The 24,458-nt window shown below is 48.4% G+C and overlaps 1 protein-coding gene, 1 non-coding gene and 1 pseudogene across 3 annotated transcripts; 1 reads left to right on the top strand and 2 right to left on the bottom strand.

The window, feature by feature from the left end:
• Positions 1-145: 145 nt before the first annotated feature.
• On the bottom strand, positions 146-7,185 carry DUS1L (dihydrouridine synthase 1 like). Of its 2 annotated transcripts, none has more exons than XM_055090421.1 (14): positions 6,977-7,185; positions 5,869-5,949; positions 5,294-5,402; positions 4,730-4,780; positions 4,203-4,315; positions 3,615-3,697; positions 3,306-3,409; positions 2,934-3,078; positions 2,229-2,325; positions 2,061-2,149; positions 1,464-1,609; positions 945-982; positions 637-712; positions 146-535 (listed from the first exon to the last, which is right to left on the bottom strand). In XM_055090421.1, exons 3-14 carry the CDS (start codon positions 5,307-5,309, stop codon positions 396-398), a joined length of 1,098 nt encoding a protein of 365 aa, XP_054946396.1. In that variant the 5' UTR covers positions 5,310-5,402; positions 5,869-5,949; positions 6,977-7,185; the 3' UTR covers positions 146-395. The 2 variants fall into 2 exon arrangements, with proteins under 2 accessions (XP_054946396.1, XP_007125663.1); XM_007125601.4 differs by having other exon boundaries at positions 5,869-6,115; positions 6,977-7,100.
• Positions 7,186-9,575: 2,390 nt separating this feature from the next.
• Positions 9,576-9,648, bottom strand: TRNAE-CUC (transfer RNA glutamic acid (anticodon CUC)). The gene has a single exon. It is a non-coding gene; the product is annotated as a tRNA-Glu (tRNA).
• A 2,741-nt stretch (positions 9,649-12,389) lies between these two features.
• On the top strand, positions 12,390-13,966 carry LOC102992282 (uncharacterized; annotated as a pseudogene).
• The last annotated feature ends 10,492 nt before the right edge of the window (positions 13,967-24,458 follow it).

The following is a 24,458-nucleotide window of genomic DNA, read 5'->3' as shown; positions in this document are numbered from 1 at the left end:
TGAGGCCAGTGCATGGCCTTCCTTTAAGCAGGTCTCTGTGGTTAAGAAAATGAAGGCAGGAGGTCCCTTGCTCATGTCCCCTGTTCTGAGGTTCCTATTGACCCCAACGACACTCAGGTCTCAAAGAACCTGAGTGGGAACGTCGTGTCTTTGAAATGATTTATTGTTCATCATCTTGAACACACGTGGGCTGTGAGGACGGGGCAGGTCCAGCCTGGGAGCCTGCTCCCTGGCGCAGCATCTCCGGGCCCCCAGCATGGGCTGAAGGGAAGACCAGCTTGTCCTTCCTTCCGTGTGAAGTAGCAGGAGGTTCCCTGAGTAGTTTCCTTAAGTGGGACGTTGCAAGGCTTCAAGCAGCGGGCCTGGGGGGTGGCACATGGGGCTGCAGCTGCCCTTCAGGCCAGGACACTGCCCACAACCTCCGGGAAGCCACCTGGTTCTCCAGGCCTGGCCTGCTGTGGTTCCTGCAGCCGCGGCTGGGCCCCCTTCCAGGCCAGAGACTTCTCCAGTTTGGTTTTAAAAAGCAGTCCATGACCTGGCAGAGAGGCAAGAGGAGGGAAACGGGCCTCAGGAGGCTGAGGGTCCACTGCCCACTACAGTGGGGGCGGGCGCCTGGTGGCAGTGGGCACGCCTCACCTGGACAGTCAGCTGTCTCTTTGAAAGCTCGCTTCTTGCAGCAGCCCCGGCACAGGTTAAACACACACCTGTTGCCCTGGACACAGGAAAGCTCGTGAGCCTGGGGCTAATGCTCCTGCAGCCTGAGTGGGCGGGCCCTGAGCACAAGTGGGGCTCTCCTGAAGACAGGCAGAGCCCCTTGAAGCCAACCCACCTTGGGCTGTGCCCAGGCTGCCCCCAAAACAGACAGGAAGAGGACCTCTTGCGCAGGTCCCCACCCCTCCCGGGGCTGAGCTCTGCCCTGGGCCGTGTGGCTAGGACGGACTCACCTTTGGGTTTCCACACTGATCACACTTTGCATATTTTGCTGGGAAAAGAACAAAAGGAGGTGCTGGTTGAACTAGGTGAGCCCACCCACCACAGCCATCTCCTACATGTGGCCCCTGGCAGGTATCCCTGCTCCCTGCGGCTGGCCAGGTCAGGTGGCTGGCAGAGGACGGAGTACTCACGATTGCGCTGGGAAACCTCATCCCATCTGCCCGAGATGCACGGGCTCCATGCCCACCACCTCCCACTTGAAGGTCCTTCTTGGGAAAGCCACCCCAGGCCCCACTCCCTTCCTCTCCAGCTGCCTCAGGGCAGCAGCTCAGGGACCGCAGCAGGGAGGCAGGCTGGCTGGCTGTGGCCTCGTGGGACCCGCCAGTCTCCTTGGGGGCACGTGGAAGGGTCACAGGGCCCTTCTTGGTGGACTGCCCATGGCTTAGGAAGCAGCAGAGCCACCTGACCCTGGGGGACCCGGGGTGGGGGGCTGGCCGCCTCCCAGGGCTCCAGTGGTGGGGGCGTCTTACGCTTCAGCGAGGGGTCAAAGGTCTTGTGGGGGTTCCTCAGTTTCTTCTTCTGCTTGTTCTTGGACAAGACGTCTGTACTGCCCTCCTCCTCCTCCAGGGCCCGCTTGCTACGGGCACCCTCGCTCTCCTTGCTCCCCTCCCTGGGCCTGAAAGGGAGCAGCAGCGGGCAGAGCTGAGGGACACTCACGAGGGGCAGCCCGCCAACTGCAGTCCCCGGGTGAGGATGCGTGTGCAACTCCGCTGAGGCCCCAGCAGCCGGCACCGAGGCTGGGACACCAGTGTCTGAGCCACTGAGTCCTGGGCGGGGCTGTGGCTACAGATGACAGCCTAGCCTCACCTCAGAAAAGCCAGAGGAAGCTAGCGAGGGTCAACCTCTTAACCCCAGGACAAATCCACTCAGGATCAGAGAAGCTTAGAGAAGCATCTTATGAAAAAAGCCATTTAAAACCTAAGCATAGGCTGACAAGGAAAAGGCCCCTGGCCCCTGAGGGATGAAGCACCCCAGCCAAGGGGGACAGCAGGCAGAACAGCCCCCTCCTCCATGAAACCGCCTCGCACCCCCTCACCCCCCTGCCAGCCCACATGCGGGAGGCTCACCCTGGCCGGAAGTAGGGCTGGCAGATCCAGTGGAAGAAAAGCAAGCCGCCTGAAGGCTTCTCTCCCTCCTTCTGCCTGGATATATCTTCCTGCAAAAGCCCAAAGGGCCCTCGGTCAGAGGCTCAAGGCCCAAGCCTCTTTCCCACTACACGGCGGCCCAGCACCTACCTGACACCGCAGCTTCAGCTCCTGGCTCACCGCGGCAATGCCCTCCAGGGTCTTCACTTTGGCGAGCTCCTCTCGAAGCTGCTGATGCACCTGCAGCCTGATGCAGACGCCGCATCAGCGAGCCAGCCCAGCACCCAGCTCCCAACCACCAACCCTGAGCCCCGGGCACAGAGGAGCACGGTCTCTCCTCCCACCCAACCTCACCATGGCACCGCGGCCCTCCCAGACTCGGTGGCAGGCGGTTTTGTAAATGTTTGTGGAGAGCTCGTCTTAAAAACCCCAATGCAGGGCTTCCCTGGTGGCGCAGTGGTTAAGAATCCTCCTGCCAATGCAGGGGACAAGGGTTCGAGCCCTGGTCCGGGAAGATCCCACATGCCGCGGAGCAACTAAGCCCGTGCGCCACAACTACTGAGCCTGCGCTCTAGAGCCCGCGAGCCACAACTACTGAACCCACGTGCCACAACTACTGAAGCCCGCGTACCTAGAGCCCGTGCTCCACAACGAGAAGCCTGCGCACCTCAACAAAGTGTAGCACCCGCTTGCTGCAACTAGAGAAAGCCCACATGCAGCAACGAAGACCCAATGCAGCCAAAAATAAATAAATAAAATAAATTTTTTAAAAAATTTAGGAAAAAACCACAAATCCCAACGCCCCAGGCAGGCCTCAGACCAGACAGTGTTTGCCCTGGTGGGGGGGCAACTCACGTGTGGTGCCACAGCTTAAAGAGATGGGCCCGGACGTAGGACAGAGGGCAGGGGTGCTGCCGCACGATGTCCAGGTACTCCTCGGCCAGCTCCCACACGGCAGGACTGCGGCCCTCGAACAGGGCAGGGTTGTGCAGGTTTCCCTCTGCAGGAGGAAGGTAATGTGAGGCTCAGGGGCCCCCGTGCCTTGCCACTCCAAGGGCAAGGCTGGCCACTGGCCTGACAGCTCTGGCCCATCAGGCAGATGGAGACTTCAGCGATGACAGCGTGAAGCCTGAGGCTCTTCAGCTGGGCCAATGGTGCCATGATGCAAACAGGCCCCTCCAGCATCTGCCAGTGGTGGCCCAGCTGTGGGCAAGGGCACAGCCTCACCTGCACTCATAACCCCTTGCACCCCCGTGTCCTGGATGCAGCGTTCCACGTCCCGCAGGCACTGGATGTTCCCATTGGCAAACACGGGGATGGCCACTGCCTTCCTGTCGGGGAACAGGACGGGCAGACGCTCAGAAGGATGCTGTTTCCCCCCACAACCCTGGGGGGAGGGCCAGGCCCCCGAACTCCATCTTCCCACTGTGCTGTTCACCCCCAGGCCCAGCACCCCTCCTGGTGCCCAAAGGGCTGAGGGCCTTGCCTTGGGGCTGGGCCGTCTCCCTGCCCTGGGTTCACCCCATGTCCACTCACCGCACAGCCTTGATGTGCTCCCAGGACGCGGTGCCCGACAAGGGCCCCTTCTGCTCCTTGGTGCGCCCATGGACAGTCAGCAACTAGGACACAGCAGCTCCTGGCTCAGCCCCACTCTCAACTGCGGCCCCAAACCAACTCCAGGGGACCCGCTGCCTCGGGCTCTTGGGGTATCAGCTTCCCACGCAGAGCAGAGGAAAGGCCGCCCTGTGCCTCGCTCACTCAGTGCTGCACTTGAGGCCAGCTGACACCCTGGGGGCGCTGCCTGGGGCTTGCACGTCAGAGCCAGCCTACGACGCCACCCAGGATGTGGAGGTGAGAGGCCCAGACCCTTTCAAGGGCCAGTCCTCTCTGTAGCGGCAGCACCCCCGCTGCCCAAGGCCAAAGGTGTGAGGGAGGAACAGGCACCAGCCTGACCCCAGGGCTGGTGGGGGTGGGTGGGAAGAAGGTGGTTGAGGCCCAGCACCTCCCCTCGTCAGGCCTCACCTAAAGGTCACTGATTCCTGCCCACCCCAGAGGGTAAACCCTCAAGGGGCACTCCTGGAGGCGGGGGAACAGTGCAGGGCCCTGGGAGCCCACAGCCCTCACCTGGCAGCCAGCCTTTTCCAGCATCTGGGCGTACCTTACGGTCTTGTCAATCTCTGGGAAGACACGGATCTTGCATGTGACAGGGACAGAAAGTTTTTCGTGGGCTAGCAGAACTAGGGAAAGGCAGAGTCAGCTCCTGAGAGAACTGTGGTGCCACCTTCAGGCAGGCTGTGGGGACCCATGGCTAAGCCCCCCAAGGAGCACAGGCCCTGCAGACGCCCTGCGCTGGCTCCCTTTCGATGGCAGCTGAGAGTTGCACCTCTGACCCTAGGGCACTGGAGAGGCCAGGACCGGGCGGGCGAGGACGCGGCCCTCCAGCGCCTACTATCTGGTTTGACGGGGGGTCAGCAGGAGCGGGACAGGCGACTTCACAGCCACCTTGTACAGTGGAAAGGCGTGGGGGTCGCCACAGCCAAGAGGACTCTGCCAGCCACTGTCCTCTCCTGAACGCTGCCAGGCGGTCTCAGGCTTGCCACCCAACCACAAAGCGGCCCCAAGTCCCCGCAGGTAGCGTGTGGCCGACTCACTCATTCTTTGGAGGAGGTCCCACTCCTCCTGCAGGAAGGCGCCATAGTGACCTGCGAAGAACAAGCACGCCCTCTGCACCCTGCTCTTGAGTCCACATGGGCCTCGAGCTGCCTGGCCAGGTTCTATTAGCCTGGCGGCCTGAGCTCAAGGGTGCTGAATGGAATGCCCACCCCACACGGTCTCTGACCACCCAGCAACTCCCCAGGCCCAGTGAGGGAGAAAGGCTGAAATGCCAGGGCAGCAGCCACTGGTCCCTGAGGCAGCACGAGGGCGTGGTGGGGACTTTTCAGCAAAACACATTTATCCAGAGGGAGCCCAACAACTTCCCAGGACGTGATGAGCCCGACAGCCAGCTGAACCCTGCCCCCCGCCCTCAGTGCCTTAGAAGGGCCGCCCTCCAGAAGGAGGAGCAAAGAAAGGGCCGGTGGCCGCGTGAGCTGCTGCCATCAGAGGCAGGGCCAGGCCCCTGGCCAGCTCACCCACACACTGGGCACCTATGGGCTTGGAGCCCGCTCCAGCCAAAAGCTTGTGCAATGACACAGAACCCCAGAACGGGAACTCACCTCGCTTGGCTATCATCTGCGGGCAGCCCAAATTCAGGTCGATGGCGTCGCAGTAGTCCTGAGCCAGGAGAGCTGCCTGGACAAACACCTCTGGGTCATTGGCACAGAACTGAAAGAGACATGAAAGTCACCATGAGCCCAAGCCAGTCCCACCCGGGTTCACAGGTAACCAGTGGGGGTGTTGCCCGAGGGGATGACCACAGGATGGCATCCTATCTTAGATGTTTACAATTTAACCAAGCTAGGATGTGTTCCCATGCCACCAGGAGAGCGAGTTACGAATTCACACAGTTCTCCCAGTTGTAGCAGAAAGCCAGTATCACTGACTTTGCGAAGAGCAGAGCCATTCTCTCTGTTCTCATAAAGAGGGAGCACCTGGGGTGATGCTGGGGAGGGGGCTGCGAATCCTCCATCACACCCAGGTCGTCCGTTCACCAAAAGCCTGAGGCAGCTCCCAGGAAGAGGTCAATCTCTGGGAGAACTGGGCCACCCCCGCCCCTCCGATCTCATGGAAGCCTTTTCCGGAAAGGCCCAGGAAGAGGTGCTTGGCCAGCATTCTGGGCCGGGCCGCCCACCTGCACAATGAGAGGCCGGTCCTCGGGGCACACGTCGCAGTACAGGTTCTCCTTGCGGTAGTTGGCATCTCGAATGAAGACCTGGGCATGCAGCATGGGTGTGTAGCACAGCTGGGCCCCGTGGCGGCGGCTCAGCAGCCTCCAGGCCAGCTCGCTTTGGTCCACCATGGGGGCCACCACGTGGCGGGCCCCCCCCAGGGTACAGCTCCAGAACTCGAAGCCCTGCAGCTTTGGCATCGTCTCCACACTGAGGGGTAAGACCAGGGGCTCAGCCGCGGCCAACGGAGCGCAGGTGTAGGAGCCGACCCTCCTCGAGGCTGCTCCAGTGCTGCCCGATGGTCACAAATGTGGACACTAAGGGTGTCAGCTGGTGCAGGCCAGGAACTGAAGCCCCAGTGCCGGTCGCCTTCCAGTGGAAACCCTGGACAGGTCACTCAACCTCTCTGAGCTTTAACCCCTTACTTCTTAGCGGGATTAAGATGTCTGCCTGGCAGGACTGGCGTGAAGAGTAAATGGAACAGTACGTCCTGTCAGTGCCTAGCCCAGAGGAGGCTACCTTAAAAGGCAGCTACAACCCAGAAGACTCGGGGACCCCCACCAAAGCAGGACCACCCAGTGGCGACACTGCTGGAAGCCTGCAAAATGCCTGCCCTCCCTGCCCACCAAGGGGCCCAGGGCAGTCACCTGGACACTCTGTGCTCTCCTCCGGGTGCCAGGTGTATAAAAACACTAAGAGTACTTTCCCCTCTATCTTATCTTACCTATGCCCGGCCAACCTTGTAGGAGCCATCGTTCCCTACAGAGGCTTAACAGGTGGTAGCCGAGAAACGATTACAATCCGAAACACCGGAGAACGGACTACGAGGGAGGCTTACTTTCAGAGAACGCTCACCTCCTGTACCTAGTCTGGGAATTATTAACCATGGTCATCGGCTTAACAACTGCCTAAGTGCCCAGCTGTGGGTTTGAGAATTTCGGAAATTGTGAAGTTACATGTAAAAATCACCTAGGTCGCCAATGTGTTGCCCAGCGGGGTACCCTCCACCCCCACCCGAAGGAAGAGCCCCGGGAACCCGAGAACCGCGGGTCAAATCCGCAGGGAACCTACTTGGGCGGACCCGGGCCACCTGAGCGCCCGAGCCAGGCTGAGGGTCCTCCCGACGCAGCTACGCCCTTCGGAGCCGAGGGCGGGGCGGGGCGGCCTGGAGCTCCGGGGGTGCGGCCGGGGTCCCGCGGGGTGCGGCTTCTGTGCTCGCGTCGCGTCCTGAGGCCGCCACACCTGGGTTGCCGCCGGACCGCAGCCGAGCCCAGGGCTCCGCGCTGGGTCCGCCGGAAGGTGCTCCGCCAGGGCGGTCCGGGCGGCCCGCGGTGCGGCGAGAAATGCGTCCCCGGGAAACCGCGCCCGGCGGCAGAGGGGCGGTGCGCGGGGTCGGGGGTCGCAGGCCAGAGGTTGGCTCCGCCCGGCGCGGTGGGGCGGGTTCGCGGGGGTCGGGCCGGGCCGGGCAGGGATGGCCGAGAGTCGCCCCTCGCTCGCGGCGGGTACCGCCCGGCTTGAGCTCCCGCATTTCCCCGCAGAGGAGCTCGGAGCTAAAGTCCTCGTCTCGGCCCTAAAGTCCTCGCCTCGGCCCCGCGTGTGGAACCTCGTAAAAACCTTCGAAGGGCCGAGGGCCGAAATCGCTGTTTTATCGCGGAAAGCAAACGATGCGCGAACTTCCTGGCCCCTATAGCGCGGCGCTTGGCTGCCCAGACCCACAGAATTCTTCGTTTTAAACCCAAGACATGCGAGTCACCTGCTTAGCAAATATGATCACAAACTTACCTCTTGCTTGTTCCCCTAAACACCCGCTTCTCTTTCCTAAAGAAACCGATTGGTCTTCTCTTTCCCCTCCCTCCCTTTCTTCTATTACCTAAGGTACAGAAACCCCTACCTCTGATTACTGCGTGCACGTCTCCTTTACCCGCCAGAGGGTGTGAATACACTTTGCTTTCTCCCTGTTCACCTGTCTTTTGTCAGTTTAATTTTCAGGACCTCCAAGCACAGTCCCAAAAGGGAAGAGGGAAAGTTTTTCCTCTGGCAGAACCAAGTTTCATTGTATCATTTCATCCTTAGTATTTCAACATCCCCAAAGGACAGGAGTTTTTAGAGAAACAAGCACAATATCATTAACACACCTAAAAAATAACAATTTCCTAATATCAAATATCCATCCTTGTGTGTCCAATATGGCAGCCAGCTGTCATATCTTGAGTGCTGGAATGTGACTGGTCTGAATTAAGACGTGCTGTAACAGTAAAAAGACACACCAGATTTCAAAGATTTAGTAGGAAACAAAAAAAAGTAAAAATTCATAATTTAAAGAATATTGATGACATGTTGAAATAATATTTTTATGTTAGGTTAAATACATTATTGAAAATAATTTTATCTTTCTCAGTGTGGCTACTAGAAAATTTATATTTATGTATGTGGGTGGGATTTCTGGAATAGCAGGTTGAGGAGCTCACCAAATCTCCTCCCCAAAAAGCAGTGATAAAACTGGGCAGAACTGTTAAAAGCAACCATTCCAGGACTCTGGAAGTTGACCAAAGGCATACAATATTTGAAAAGCACTTATTAAAAAAAAGTACTGGGCTTCCCTGGTGGCGCAGTGGTTGAGAGTCCGCCTGCCGATGCAGGGGACACGGGTTCATGCCCTGGTCTGGGAATATCGCACAGGCCGCGGAGCTGCTAGGCCCGTGAGCCATGGCTGCTGACCCTGCGCGTCTGGAGCCTGTGCTCCGCAACAGGAGAGGCCACAACAGTGAGAGGCCTGCGTACTGCAAAAAAAAAAAAAAAGTACTGAACATCTGTAAGAAGAACAGTGGGAGTCTGTGGAGTTTCGTATTGAACTACTTTTATTTCCTCCCTCACCATGGTAATTCCACCAGAGCCAGTTAGGCCATGAGGACCTCAAGTTCCTACAGACACTGGAGAGAGCTGGCTTGACTGAGGGAGGGGGAAAGCCCCAAAGAACAACTGCAATCACAGTAGCAAACAACTGGGTAGAGGCCTGTATCTCAGCTGCCTGAGGCCATGATAATGGTTGGAGCAAGCAATAGTCCAGCCAGAAATTTAACAAGGAAATTCAGTAAATGAGATAGCCATGGTGGGCCTTGATAAGATAGTAGTCCGAAAGGCTGTGCATGTAGTAAGGAAAGACCAGAGATGCCCCAGCTATATACTCCTCTCTGGCTGAATATGAGGCTTTGTGCAAGGAAAAAGCCAGGCCCAAATTGTAAACTGCTTAAACCAACCCATACACATAGCTGTCAGCAAAGGGTGGAGGCCTTACTGGTTCAGTAGACTTAAGCATAATCTCTAACCAATAACTGGCTGGCCATTAAACTATAATGACCCAGGGGCAAGTCTTGGGAAGCCAAGCTTACATACAAAAAAAAGATTTTTGGGGGGGCTTCCCTGGTGGCGCAGTGGTTGAGAGTCCGCCTGCCGATGCAGGGGACATGGGTTTGTGTCCCGGTCCGGGAGGATCCCACATGCCGCGGAGCGGCTAGGCCCGTGAGCCATGGCCGCTGAGCCTGCGCGTCCAGAGCCTGTGCTCCGCAATGGGAGAGGCCGCAGCAGTGAGAGGCCCGTGTACATCCCCCCCCCAACCAAAAAAAAAGATTTTTTTTTTTTTGGCCACGCCGCATGGCTTGTGGGATCTTAGTTCCCCAACCAGGGATTGAACCTGGGCCCTCCGCAGTGAGAGTACAGAGTCCTAACCACTGGACTGCCAGGGAATTCCCTAAAAAAAAAGATTAAAAAAAAATCTAGTAGAGGACTTCCCTGGCGGTTCAGTGGTTAAGACTCTGCACTTCCAACGCAGGGGGTGAGCGTTCGATCCCTGGTCGAGGAACTAAGACCCCACATGCTGTGCAGCGTGTCCAAAAAGAAAAAAAATCTAGTAGAGTTATCAGTGACCACACACTGCAGAGGGGACAGGCTCTACAGAATTCATCCAGGCCTGGTACTGAGCAAACAAATACTAGCATCAATAAAAATATCCAGTAAGGTAGGAAAGGGGTCAGAATCCAGAGTTTCTACAACATATTATAAATGCCCAGTATTTAATAAGAAAGTATGAGACAGTCAAAGAAACAGAAATTTAGGCCATACACGGGAAAAAAAGTGGTTCCTAGAAACTGTCCCTGAGGGGGCTTAGATGATGGGTTTAGCAGACTATGAATTAAGGCAGCTATTGTAAATATGTTCAAAGGACAAAAAGAAACCATGTTTAAAGAGTAAAAATATATATATGACAATGACTCATCAAGTTAAGATTATCAATAAAAAGATAGAAATGATTTTTAAAAGCCAATGGAGGGGGCTTCCCTGGTGGCGCAGTGGTTGAGAGTCCGCCTGCCGATGCAGGGGACACGGGTTCGTGCCCCGGTCCGGGAAGATCCCACATGCCGCAAAGCGGCTGGGCCCGTGAGCCATGGCCGCTGAGCCTGCGCGTGCGCCCGGAGCCTGTGCTCCACAACGGGAGAGGCCACAACAGTGAGAGGCCCGCATACCGCAAAAAAAAAAAAAAAAAAAAAAAAAAAAAAAAAGCCAATGGAGGGACTTCCCTGGTGGTGCAGTGGATAAGACTCCATATTCCCAATACAGGGGGCCCGGGTTTGATCCCTGGTCAGGGAACTAGATCCCACATGCATGCCACAACTAAGAATTTGCATGCCACAGCTAAGGAGCCCTGGAGCTGCAACTAAGGAGCCCACCTGCCGCAACTAAGACCAGGCGCAACAAAATAAATAAATAAATAAATATTTTAAAAAATAAATAAAGTATAAAAAAATCCAATGGAAATTAAGAGTGGAAAAACACAATAACTGCAATGAAAATTCCACTAGAGAGCCTCAACAGCAGATATGAACTGGCAAAAGGAAGAATTAGTGAACTTGAAGATAGATCAGTAAATATTATCCAATCTGAAGGACAGAAAGGAAAAAGCATAAAGAAAAATGAACAGTACCTCAGAGACCCACGGGATACCATCAAGCATACACATGCAATACATTCACATCCAGAAGAAAGGAAAGAGAAAGAGGAGCAGGAAAAAGGTTTTTGAAAAAGTAATGGTCCCAAACTTTCCAAATTTGATGAAAAACATTAATTTACCAATCCAAGAATCTTAATAGGATAAATACAAATATATTCACACCTAGACACAGTCAAACTGCTAAAAGAAAAACAAAACCTTGAAAGTAGTAGGAGAAAGCGGCTCATCAGATACAAGAGAACTGCAGTAAGATAAAAGATGACTTCTTGTAAAATCATGGATATCAAAGAGCAGAGGAGTAATTAAAATTCTGAAAGAAAAAAACAGTCAACCAATAATTCTACATCCAGCAAAATTATCTTTCAAAAATGAAGGCAAAATAAAGATATTCCCAGATAAACAGAGATGGAGAGAATGTGTTGCTAGCAGACCTGCCTTACATAAAATACTAAAGGAAGTCTTTTAGGATAAAGGAAATGACATCAGATGGTGCCATGAATCCACACGAAGATAAAAGGAACACCAGTAAAGATAATTACATAGATAATTATCTTAAAATGGGATAGGGACTTCCCTGGTGGCGCAGTGGTTAAGAATCCGCCTGCCAATGCAGGGGACATGGGTTTGAACCCTGGTTGGGGAAGATCCCACATGCCGCAGAGCAACTAAGCCCGTGCACCACAACTACTGAGCCTGTGCTCTAGAACCCGCGAGCCACAACTACTGGGCCCACGCACCACAGCTACTGGAGCCCGTGTACCTAGAGCCTGTGCTCTGCAACAAGAGAAGCCACTGCAATGGGAAGCCTGCGCACCGCAACAAAGAGTAGCCCCCGCTCGCCACAGCTAGAGAAAGCCCGCACGCAGCAGCGAAGACCCAACACAGCCAAAAATAAATAAATAAATTTATTTTTTAAAAGCCCACCACAATGTGGGGACTTCCCTGGTGGTCCAGTGGTTGAGAATCCGCCTTCCAATGCAGGGGACATGGGTTCGATCCCTGTCAGGGAACTAAGATCCCACATGCTGCAGGACAACTAAGCCCGCGTGCTGCAACTACTGAGCCCACGCTCTCTGGAGCCCACACCACAACTAGAGAGAAGCCTGTGTGCCACAATGAAAGATCCCGTGTGCCACAATTAAGACCCAATGCAGCCAAATAGATAAATATTAAAAATAATAAAATGGTATAAATATACAAAAATGGTACCAAAAATGGTATAAAACTACATACTCATATCTGTCATGAGCACAGTCACAAAAATCCTCAAGACATTAGCAAACTTAATCCAGCAACATATAGAAAGACATGTACCATGACCAAGTGGCATGTATCCCAGGAATGCAAAGTTGGCTTGTTATCTGAAAATCAATTAATATAATACACCATATTAATATAATGAAGTGCAAAAAACCACATGATCATGTCAATAGATGCAGATGACAAAATCCAAAACCTACTCATGATTAAAAAAACACAAACAGCTTTCAGCTTTCAGCTCGGAGGAGGCCAAGGTGCAAATTTCTTCGGTCACCCCGAATCCGGGTTCATCCGACACCAGCCACCTCCACCATGCTGTCTAAACTGACCCCAACGAGATCAAAGTCGTGTACTTGAGGTGCACCAGTGGGGAGGTCAGTTCCACATCTGCCCTGGCCCCCAAGATTGGTCCCCTGGGTCTGCCTCCAAGAAAGGCTGGTGATGACATTGCCAAGGCAACTGGTGATTGGAAGGGCCTGAAGGTTACAGTGAAACTGACCATTCAGAAAAGACAGGCCCAGATTGAGGTGGTACCTTCTGCCTCTGCCCTGATCTCAAAGCCCTCAAGGAACCTCCAAGAGACAGAAAGAAGCAGAAAAACAGTAAGCACAGTGGAAACATCACTTTTGATGAGATTGTCAACATTGCCCCACAGATGCAGCATCGATCTTTAGCTAGAGAACTCTCTGGAACCATTAAAGAGATCCTGGGGACTGCCCAGTCTGTGGGCTGCAAACTTGATGGCTGCCACCCTCATGACATCATAGATGACATCAACAGTGGTGTGGTGGAGGGACTTCCCTGGTGGCACAGGGGTTAAAAATCTGCCTACAAATGCAGGGGACACAGGTTTGAGCCTTGGTCCGGGAAGATCCCACATGCCGCGGAGCAACTAAGCCTGTGTGCCTACCAAAAATGGTATAAAACTACATACTCATATCTGTCATGAGCACAGTCACAAAAATCCTCAAGACATTAGCAAACTTAATCCAGCAACATATAGAAAGACATGTACCATGACCAAGTGGCATGTATCCCAGGAATGCAAAGTTGGCTTGTTATCTGAAAATCAATTAATATAATACACCATATTAATATAATGAAGTGCAAAAAACCACATGATCATGTCAATAGATGCAGATGACAAAATCCAAAACCTACTCATGATTAAAAAAACACAAACAGCTTTCAGCTTTCAGCTCGGAGGAGGCCAAGGTGCAAATTTCTTCGGTCACCCCGAATCCGGGTTCATCCGACACCAGCCACCTCCACCATGCTGTCTAAACTGACCCCAACGAGATCAAAGTCGTGTACTTGAGGTGCACCAGTGGGGAGGTCAGTTCCACATCTGCCCTGGCCCCCAAGATTGGTCCCCTGGGTCTGCCTCCAAGAAAGGCTGGTGATGACATTGCCAAGGCAACTGGTGATTGGAAGGGCCTGAAGGTTACAGTGAAACTGACCATTCAGAAAAGACAGGCCCAGATTGAGGTGGTACCTTCTGCCTCTGCCCTGATCTCAAAGCCCTCAAGGAACCTCCAAGAGACAGAAAGAAGCAGAAAAACAGTAAGCACAGTGGAAACATCACTTTTGATGAGATTGTCAACATTGCCCCACAGATGCAGCATCGATCTTTAGCTAGAGAACTCTCTGGAACCATTAAAGAGATCCTGGGGACTGCCCAGTCTGTGGGCTGCAAACTTGATGGCTGCCACCCTCATGACATCATAGATGACATCAACAGTGGTGTGGTGGAGGGACTTCCCTGGTGGCACAGGGGTTAAAAATCTGCCTACAAATGCAGGGGACACAGGTTTGAGCCTTGGTCCGGGAAGATCCCACATGCCGCGGAGCAACTAAGCCTGTGTGCCACAACTACTGAGCCTGCTCTCTAGAGCCTGTGAGCCACAACTACTGAGCCCACATGCTGCAACTACCTAGAGCCCACGCTCCGCAACAAGAGAAGCCACCGCAACAAGAGGCCTGTGCCCCACAGCGAAGAGTAGCCCCCGCTTGCTGCAACTAGAGAAAGCTCGCATGCAACAATGAAGACCCAACACAGCCAAAAATAAATTAATAATTTAAAAAAAAAACCCTAAAACCAACCAAACATAAAAACCAAACAAAAACAACAACAACAAAAAAAAAACAGTGGTGTGGCGGAATGCCCAGCTAGTTAAGAATTGCAAAGAAAAAGAATAAATGGTTATTTGACAATCAATGGAAAAAACAAAACAAAAACAAACCTCAATAAACTAGGAATAGAAGGAGAATTTCCTCAACTTGATACAAGTATCTATAAAAAAACTTACAACTAACATCATACTCAGTGATGACAGACAATGTTTTTCCCTTAAGATCAGAAACAAGGCAAGCATGCCCAAACTCACCACACTTATTCAAAATAGTACTGGGTGTTCTAACCAGAACAATAAGGCAAGAAAAAGAAATAAAAGGCATTGTGGTTGCAAGTTGCCTTTCCCTAATGACTAATGATATTGAGTCTATTTTCATATGTTTATTGGGACATTCATGTACCTTGTTTTGTGACGTGTCCGTTCAACTCTTTTGCCATTAAAAAACATTGAATTATTTGTCTTGTTACTACATCCTAATTGTTCTTTATATAATTTTGGATAGAAATCCTTCGTTAGATATAGGAATTCTAAAGAGTTCCTCCTAGTCTGCAGCTTGTAGTTTTGTTTTCCTAACAGTATCTTTTGAGGAGCAGATGAGTTTGATTTTGATGACCAGTGAAGCATTTTTTAAGGGCTTTTTGTGTCCTAAGAAATCTTTGCATCCCCAAAGATCATGAAGATTTCCTACCATGATTTCTTTCTTTTTTAAAAAAATTTTTAATTAATTTATTTATTTTGGCTGCACTGGGTCTTAGTTGCAGCATGTGGGATCTTTGTTGCAGCATGCAGGATCTTTAGTTGCTGCATGCAGACTTCTTAGTTGCAGCATGCATGCGGGATCTAGTTCCCCAACCAGGGATCAAAGCTGAGCCCCCTGAATTGGGAGTGTGGAGTTTTACCCACTGGACCACCAGGGAAGTCCCCCTACCATGTTTTCTTATAGAAATTTTATAGTTTTAGATTTCATTTCTAGGTTTATAATCCATTTAATTTTATTTATTTATTTATTATCTTTTTTTTTTTTTGCCGCACCATGTGGCATGCGGGATCTTAGTTCCCTGACCAGGGATCGAATCCATGCCCCCGGCACTGGAAGCGCGGAGTCCTAACCACTGGACCACCAGGGAAATCCCCCTTATAATCCATTTTAAATTAGTTTTTGTACATGATGTGCTTGTGGTTGCATTTCCTCCCCTCCCCCATGTGTATGTCTAGTTGTTCCAGGGCTGGTTAAAGGACTCTTTGCCCCATAAAGTATCAGAATCGTGGGTACCTTTTAAAAGTAACCGTATACATGAGGGTGTATTTCTGGAGTCTCTATTCTGTTCACTAATCCATATGTCTATCTTTACAGCAATACCACACTGTTTTAATTAATATAACGTTATAGTAAGTCTTAAAATCAAGGGTGTAATTTCTCCAACTTTGTATTTTTAAAACTCATTTCATCCATGTTAGGTTCTTTGCATTTCCACTTAAATTTTAGTGTTAGCTTTTCAATTTCTACGTTAAAAAAAAAAAAAAAAAGCCTGTTGGGACTTTGATTAGGATTACACTGAAGTTATAGATGAAGTTGGGCAGAGCAGAAGTAGGAACAATATTGACTCTTTGAATACATGAATCGGGCACATCTTTCCCTTTATTTAGATTTTCTTTAATTCCCTTCAGTAGTGCTTTGTGACTTTCCTGTGAGCCTTTGCAGATTTTCCTAAATAAATGTTCCTCCATGTGCTGTGTGCCCTCAGAGACTTTCGGTGATTATTTCGTAAGTAGTTTCCAGCAGTTATGGTATTTTCACCGGGGAGAGAGTCCACAGAGGTCCTCGCTCCACCATTCCAAAAGCGTGGACTCTTTTCCATGCAGTGTAATATTTATAACACGTGATCATCGTTGCTCATTTTGATGCTAAGTTGTCCCCAGATTGGCCAGTGCAGCCCCTCAGTCTGGCCTGTGCCCTTTGCTGTCACCATTGCTGAGCCCAGGGACTCACCCTGCCCTGGCTCTAAAGCCAGCCCTGTTCTTCCAGGAACCCTGGGGTTTTCAGTGCGGAATGGTATTTAGAAAACAAGATCTCGGTACCAGTCATCCTCCTTGCTTTGGGGATATCATTGCTTTCAGGCCCTTTCTGAAGACCAAACTGAAGATTATATACATATGTGCTTGTGCATGTGTGTGCACGTGTGTGTGGGTTTTAAAGCATGGGTCTGTATGATGTCTCCCACCCACCATATAGGTAAGCCACCTTCTCCCTGCACCTGTATTTCTCTTCTCCCTCAGTAACAAGCTCTCTTACAGAGAAGGTCAAGATTTGTGGTGGTCCCTTTGTCTTTAGAATATGCCCCACTAAAGGTGGTCCAATTTTTTCTCTTCTGTGTGGTGATTTTATCCATTTGCTATGCATATGGATCTATTTGTTTCTGTTTGTATCCAACTTTAGTTTTGTCCTCATCTTTGTAGATTCAAATTTACTCTTTGAATATATAAAGTATTAATGTAATTCCCCAAATAAAAACTATACAGAAAATCTTGCTCAGAGAAATGTCCTTTTTACCACGATTCCTACCACCCCTTTCCCACCTGCCCCTGGGCTTACTTTATCCTTCCTGCTTCTTTCTGAAAAAATAAGCACAGATACACATATGTATTCTTATTTCTCCTTCTCTAATATACAGATATATCATCCTTTTACACTTCCTTTTTTTCACTTAATACTGTGTCTTGAATATCACAGCAGTCTTCCTTATTTTCCATGGGAATGGGCTGTCGCTTAGTATGTCAATCACCTCTTATGGACATGTAAGTGATCTCTGATATTTTGCAACTTCAAATAATGCTGCAATGAGGGACTTCCCTGGTGGCGCAGTGGTTGGGAGTCCGCCTGCCAATGCAGGGGACACGGGTTCGAGTCCTATTCTGGGAGGATCCCACGTGCCGCGAAGCAACTAAGCCCGTGCACCACAACTACTGAGCCTGCGCTCTAGAGCCTGTGAGCCACAACTACTGAGCCCACGTGCCACAACTGCTGAAGCCCGCATGCCTGGAGCCTGTGCTCTGCAACTGGAGAAGCCACCGCAGTGAGAAGCCCGCCCACCTCAACGAAGAGTAGCCCCCACTCGCCACAACTAGAGAAGGCCTGTGCGCAGCAACGAAGACCCAACGCAGCCCCCCAAAATAAATAAAAATAAAATAATAATAATGCTGCAATGAATCTGCTTGTGTATGTGTTGTTTGGTTTTTTATAAAAATTGCTGTAGGTATACATTTAGGATAAATTACAAGACATGGGAATGCATAGGTAATCTTTCTGCAGATTGCCACATTCCTTCCAGAGGATTTGTGCTCTTTTGCATTGCCACCAGCAGCGCACGAGTCCCTGTCTCCCCATGGCCTCACCATCAGAGGATGTAGGCGGTGCTCTCAATTTGTGCCTGTCTGATGGGTAAGGTATGAGATAGCTCAGTGTGGTTGTCATTTGCATTTCTCCTAGAATGAGAGAAGTGTCTTATTATATGTTAGGTGTCTAAGTGACTTTTATTTGGTATGTATATATATATAAACTTTTTAACAGCTTTACTGAGGTATAATTAACAGTTTAAAACTGCACATAAGGTGACAATGAAATAAGTTTTTACATGTATGTAAACAGTAAAACTACCACAATCAAAATAATGGAAATATTTATTATCCCCCATGCTTCCTCTACCCCTTTGTAAGTCCTCCCCCCCGCACCCCTCCTATCCCTAGCAAGCACTGATCCATTTTCTGTTGCAGATTAGTTTGCCTTTCTAGAACTTTGTATAAATGGAGTCATATTACATAGACAGATGGTCCCCAACTTATGATGGTTCAACTTACGATTTTTTTACTTTATGATGGTGTGAAAGCAATACACATTTAGTAGGAACCATATTTCAAATTTTGAATGTTGCTCTTTTCCAGGCTAGCAATATGCAGCCTGGTCCTCTCCTGTGATGCAGCGGCAGCAAGCGCAGTCCCCAGTCAGCCCGCGATACGAGGGTGAACAAGCATCCTGGACCCAGACAACCATTCTGATTTTCACTGTCAGTACGGTATTTAATCCACTACGTGAGACAGTCAACACTTTATTATAAAATAGAGCTTGTGTTAGATGATTTTGCCTCACTGCCCACTGATGTTGGTGTTCTGAGCACATCTGAGGTGGGCGAGGCTCAGCTGTGATGTTCGGTAGTTTAGGTGTAGCAAATGCATTTTCAGCTCACGGTATTTTCAATTTATGACGGGTTTATTGGGCATAATCCCATCGTAAGTCAAGGAAAAGCTGTCCTCTTCTCTGGTCTGGTGTCTTTCACTCAGTATTATTTTGAGATTCATCCATGCTTCTGTGTGTATCAGTAGTTCATTCCTTTTTATTGTGGAGTGGTATTCCATTTCAGAAATGAACCACAATTTGTCTGCCTATTCACCTGTGAAGGATTGTTGTTTCTAGTTTTTGGCTATTCCAAATAAAGCTGCAGGAAACATTCACGGACAAGTCTTTGTGTGGACATATGCTCCGTTTCTCTCGGGTAAATGCCTAGGAGTGGAATGGCTGGGGCATATGGTAGGTGCGTGTTTAACCTTTCAAAGAAATTGCCAAACTGTTTTCCAGTGTGGTTCCACCATTTTGCTTTCCCACCAGCAACGCAGAAAAGTTCCAGTTTCTCCACATCCTCACCAACACTTGGTATTCCTAATTTTAGCCATGCAAATACGTGTGCGATATCTCAATGTGCTTTTTAAAAATATATATATATTTATTTATTTATTTGGCTGCGCCATGTCTTACTTGCGGCTGGTGGGATCTTTTAGTTGCGGCATGCGGGATCTAGTTCTCTAACCAGGGATCCAACCTGGGTCCCCTGCATTGGGAGCGCAGAGTCTTAACCACTGGGCCACCAAGGAAGTCCCTCAATGTGCTTTTTGGTTTTGTTTTTTTTGGCTGCATCAGGTCTTAGTTGCGGCTCGCAGGATCTTTGGTTGAGGCACGCAGGCTCTCTAGAGTTGCCCTGTGGCCTGCGGGATCTAAGTTCCCCAACGGGTATCGAGCCAGCGTCCCCTGCATTGCAAGACGGATTCTTAACCACTGGACCACCAGGGAAGTTCCACTCAACATGCTTTTAATTTTCATTTCTCTATGACTAATAATGCCATCTCTTTATGTGCTTATTTGCTCTCTGTATACCTTCATTGCTAAAATGTCTGTTTCAAATCTTCTGCCCATTAAAAAAAAATTAAACTGTTCTCTTTATGTTGAATTTTGAGAGTCCTTTATCAGATATGTCATTTGCAAATACTTTCTAACAATCTGTGACTTATTTTTAATTCTTTTAACAGTGTCTTTCAAAGAGTAGAAATGATCAAACTTTGATGAAATCCAATCAAACAATTTACTCTCCTATTTATTGTGCTTTCGGTGTCATATCTAAGAAATCTTTGCCTAACCCAAGTTAACAAAGATTATTTTCCTATATTTACTTCTAGAAGTTTTATAGTTTTAAGATTCACATTTAAGTCTATGATCCATTTTGAATTAATTTTTGTATGTGTTGTGAGGGACTGACCTAAGTTCTTTTTCCTTTCTTTCTTACTTTTTTTTTTTTTTTAACGTATGGATAGCCAATTCCAGAACCATTTGTTGAAAAGACAATCCTTTCTACATGGAATTGCCTTTGCATCTTTGTTGAAAATCAGTTATCCATACATGTGTGAATCTATTGCTTGACTGCTTTGTTCTATTGATCTACTTACGTATCTTGATATCTATAACACACTGACTTGATTATTGTAGCTTTATAACAAATCTTGAAAAACCTTGAAATCAATCAGTGCAATGTCTCCAGATTTGTTGCTCTACATCAAATTGTATTGTCCATCCTAGGTCCTTTGTATTGCCATAGGGATTTTAGAATCAGCTTGTCAATTCCTACAGAAAGCCCGTTGGGAACTTGATAGAGATTGCATTGAATCTATAGATCAATTTGGGAAGAATTTACATCTTAATATTGAATTTTCTTTTTTTAAAAATCAATTTTTATCAATTTCTGGGCTATTTATTTATTTATTTTTAAAGATTTATTATTATTATTTATTTATTTTTGGCTGCGTCAGGTCTTCGTTGCAGCACGTGGGATCTTTGTTGAGGCATGCGGGCTCTTTGTTGTGTCATGTGGGCTTCTCTCTAGTTGTGGTGTGTGGGTTTTTTCTCTTCTCTAGTTGTGGCGCGCAGGCTCCAGGGCGCGTGGGCTCTGTAGTTGTGGTGCGCGGGTTCCAGAGCATATGGGCTCTGTAGTTTGCGGCATGCAGGCTCTCTAGTTGAGGCGCGTGAGCTCAGTAGTTGCGGCATGCAGGCTTAGTTGCCCCACGGCATGTGGGATCTTAGTTCCCTGACCAGGGATTGAACCTAAATCCTCTGCACTGTAAGGCGGATTCTTTACCACTGGACCACCAGAGAAGTCCCAATATTGAATTTTCTAATCCATGAATACAGTGTATCTATTTACTTGGGCCTTCTTTAATTTTTTTCAGTGACGTATTACAGTTTTCAGTGTAGTCTTACACATCTTTTATTGTATTTATCCCTATTTCTTATTTTTTGTTGCTGTTGTAAATGGTGTTGATTTTTTAAATATCAATTTCTGCTTGTTCATTCCCTGCACATAACTATATAATTGGGTTTTACATTTTGATCTCTCCTGCAATCTTCCTAAACACACTCATTAGTTCTAGTAGACTTTGTAGATTTCGTCAGCTTTTCTACAATTATGTCATTTGCAAATAGGGGAAGTTTTATTTCTTCCTTTCTAATCTGTATGCCTTTTATTTCCTTTCTTGGGTTTACTGCACTGGCTAGAACTTCTGATACAATGTTGAGTAGAAATGGTGACACTGGAAATCTCTGTTTTGTTCCTGATCTTGGACAACATGTCATCTTTCACCATTAAGTTTGATGATAGCTGTATGTTTTTCATAGAAGTCTTATCAGGTTGAGGGAGTTTCCTTCTATTCCTAGTTGGTTGAGAGTTTTTCTCATAAATGGGTGGTGGATTTTGTGTATCTGTGTTCAATAGATGCTGCTTTCTACATCCACTGAGATGATCATTTTAAAAAAAAATTTTTTTCTGCGTTGGGTCTTCATTGCTGCGCGTGGGCTTTCTCCAGCTGCGGCAAGCAGGGGCTACTCTTCGTTGCGGTGCATGGCTTCTCACTGCGGTGGCTTCTCTTGTTGTGGAGCACAGGCTCTAGGTGTGCAGGCTTCAGTAGTTGTGGCACGTGGGCTCTAGTTGGGGCTCATGGGCTCTAGAGTGCAGGCTACGTAGTTGTGGCACATGGGTTTAGTTGCTCGTGGCATGCAGGATCTTCCTGCACCAGGGCTTGAACCTGTGTCCCCTGCATTGGCTGGCAGACTCTTAACCACTGTGCCACCAGGGAAGTCCCAAGATGATCATTTTTTAAAATTACTAATATGGTGAGTTATATTGATTTTTGAATGTTAAACCAGCCTTGCATTCCTAGGAAAACCCCATTTTGTCATAATGTTTTATACTATATGATTCTATTTGCTAAATTTTTTTTTGAATTTTTGTATATATCATCATGATAGATATTGGTAGTTTTCTTGTAATGTCTTTGTCAGGTTTTGGTATCAAAAGTAATGCTGATCTCACAGAAGAGTGGTAAATTATCCCCTTGCTATGGACTGAATCGCATCCCCCTCCCCATTCATGTGGAATGTGACTATTTAGAGATGAGGCCTATCAGGAGGTAAAAAGGTTAAATGAGGTCAAAATGTCATAAGGGTGGTGTCCTGACCCAATATGATGGACATCCTTACAAGAAGAGGGAGAGACACCAGGGCTTGTGCTCACTCTGCCAAAGGACACAGCGAGGCAAAAAGGCAGCGGTCTGAAGACCAGGAGGAGGCGCTCTCACCAGGAATCAGATGGGCAGGAACCTTGATTTTGGACTTCCCAGGCTCTAGAACTGTGAGAAAACAAATTCCTGTTGTTTAAGCCACTCAGTCTATGGTATTTTGTTATGGCTGTCTGAGCAGGCGAAGACATCCCCAATATATTTTATATAAGTTGAATTCTTTTGAACTTACTGAGACTCGTTTCCTTTCTAAAATTCTGAGAGTTTGAGTAGAATTGGTAACATTTTCCTCTTAAATAGTGGGTAGAACTTGCCATTCAGGACTGGAGTTTTCTTTGTGGAAAGGTTTTTAACTACAAATTCATTTTCTTCAATAGATGTAGGGTTATTTGGGTTGTCTATTTCTTCTTGACTTTGGGTTTTGTGTGGGATTTGTTCATTTCTAAGTTGTCCAACTGTTTGGCATAAAGTTGTTCATAATATTCCCTTACTAGCCTTTGAATATATGTAGAATCTTAGTGATGTCACCTCTGTCGTTCCTGATACTATTGGTAATTTGTATTTTTTCTGTTTTTTTTCCCAGCTCAATCTGTTTTAAGGTTTATGACTTACTGGTCTTCTCAAAGATTTTAATTTCATTTTCTGCCTTTGTTTCCTATTTGACTTTCACTCTGATATGTATTATTTCCTCTATTCTGCTTAGTTTGGGTTTCATTTGCTCTTCTTGTTTAAGGCAGAATTTGAAGTCATTAATTTGAGAAATTTCTTCTTTTGACATAGGCTTTTATTGTTATGTATTTCCCCTACAGTGCTTTAGCTGTATACTACAAATTTTGGCATGCCATCTTCATTTTCAGTCAGTTCAAAATAGCTTCTGATTTCTCTTCTGATTTCTTCTTCAACCCATGGGTTATTGGAAGTATGTTATTTGGTTTCTAAATATTTGAGGATATTCTAGAGATCTTTTTGCTATTGATTCTAATTTTATTCAATTGTGGTCAAAGAAAACATTTTATAGAAGCTGAGTTCTTTTCAACTTATTGAGACTGGTTTTATGACACAGAATGTGAACCATCTTAGTAGATGTTCTATGTGAATCTGAAAAGAATGTACATTCTGCTATTGTTGGCTGGTCTATAAATGTCAGTTGGTTGATTGTATTGCTCAAGTCTTACATATCCTTACTGATTTTCTACTTGATCAGTTATTGAGAAGGGTTTTGAAAATCTCCAACTGCAATTGTAGATTGCCTGATTTTTTTTTTTTTTTTTTTGGCTGCACCACGCAGCATGCAGGATCTTAGTTCCCCGATCGGGGATTGAACCCACACCCCCTGCAGTGGAAGCATGGAGTCCTAATCACTGGACTGCCAGGGAATTCCGATTCTTCTTCCAGATCTTTCGCTTTCTGTAATTTGGAGCTCTGTTATAGGAGCACGAGTTCTCATGTCCTTTGGATTAGTTGACACTTTTATATCGTTATGAAATGATCCTTTATATCTAACCTATTCTTTGCTCTGAAACCTACTTTTTCTGATATTAACATATGTGCTCCAGAAACCTTTTCACTATGTTCTGATACATGTTGTAGCATGTATCAGAACTTCATTCCTTTTAAAGGCTGAATAATATCCATTATGTGGGTAGACCACATTTGTACATTCATTCATCTGTTCACAGACTCTTGGATTATTTCCACCTTTCGGCTGTCGTAGATGAGTAACACTGCTTGTTATGAGCATTGGTGTACAAGTATCTGAGTCCGTTTCCAATTCCTTTGAGTTATACCTAGGAGTGGAATTACTGGCTCACATGGTAATTCTATGTTGAACTTTCTGAGGAACATATAAGGGCCCCCGGATGTTCTGGGTTCAACACATCCTTCTAGAAGTCTAGCAGTGGGCCTGCTCCCCTGGCCCCAGATTCAGTCCTGGTCCACTGCAGGGCCCACCTCTCTCCCTGCTCCAGCTCACCTCTGCTGTTGGCCCAGAAGCTTCCAGCCCAGCGCGTCCACCTCATCCCTTGGCCTGGCCAGGGTCCGACGCTCAGGGGCCTCCCCACCCCCCTACTTCCTTCCACGCAGCCTTCACTCCTTCTGCCTAAACCTGTGTGATGGTCAGCCTTCCGCTGGACTAGGCCAGTTACGCAAACACTCACCTAGGTGTTGCTGTGAAGGTACTTGGTCCGTGTGCTTCACGTCTATGATCAGGTGACGTCAAATAAAGTTTACTCTCAATAATGTGGGTGGGCATCCTCCACTCAGT

This window comes from Physeter macrocephalus, chromosome 14 (genome assembly GCF_002837175.3).
Source record: "Physeter macrocephalus isolate SW-GA chromosome 14, ASM283717v5, whole genome shotgun sequence".
NCBI lineage: Eukaryota > Metazoa > Chordata > Mammalia > Artiodactyla > Physeteridae > Physeter > Physeter macrocephalus.
This window is presented reverse-complemented; position numbering and strand designations above follow the sequence as displayed.

What these genes read in the sequence shown, in the direction of transcription:
- DUS1L (XM_007125601.4), bottom strand. Translation starts at nt 6,105, where the DNA reads ATGCCAAAGCTGCAGGGCTTCGAGTTCTGGAGCTGTACCCTGGGGGGG. An exon ending in GCAAGGGGTTATGAGTGCAG is followed by an intron (nt 3,079 to 3,305) that starts GTGAGGCTGTGC and finishes TTCCTCCTGCAG; the next exon opens with AGGGAAACCTGCACAACCCT. An exon ending in CAGCCCTACTTCCGGCCAGG is followed by an intron (nt 1,610 to 2,060) that starts GTGAGCCTCCCG and finishes GCTCCCTTTCAG; the next exon opens with GCCCAGGGAGGGGAGCAAGG.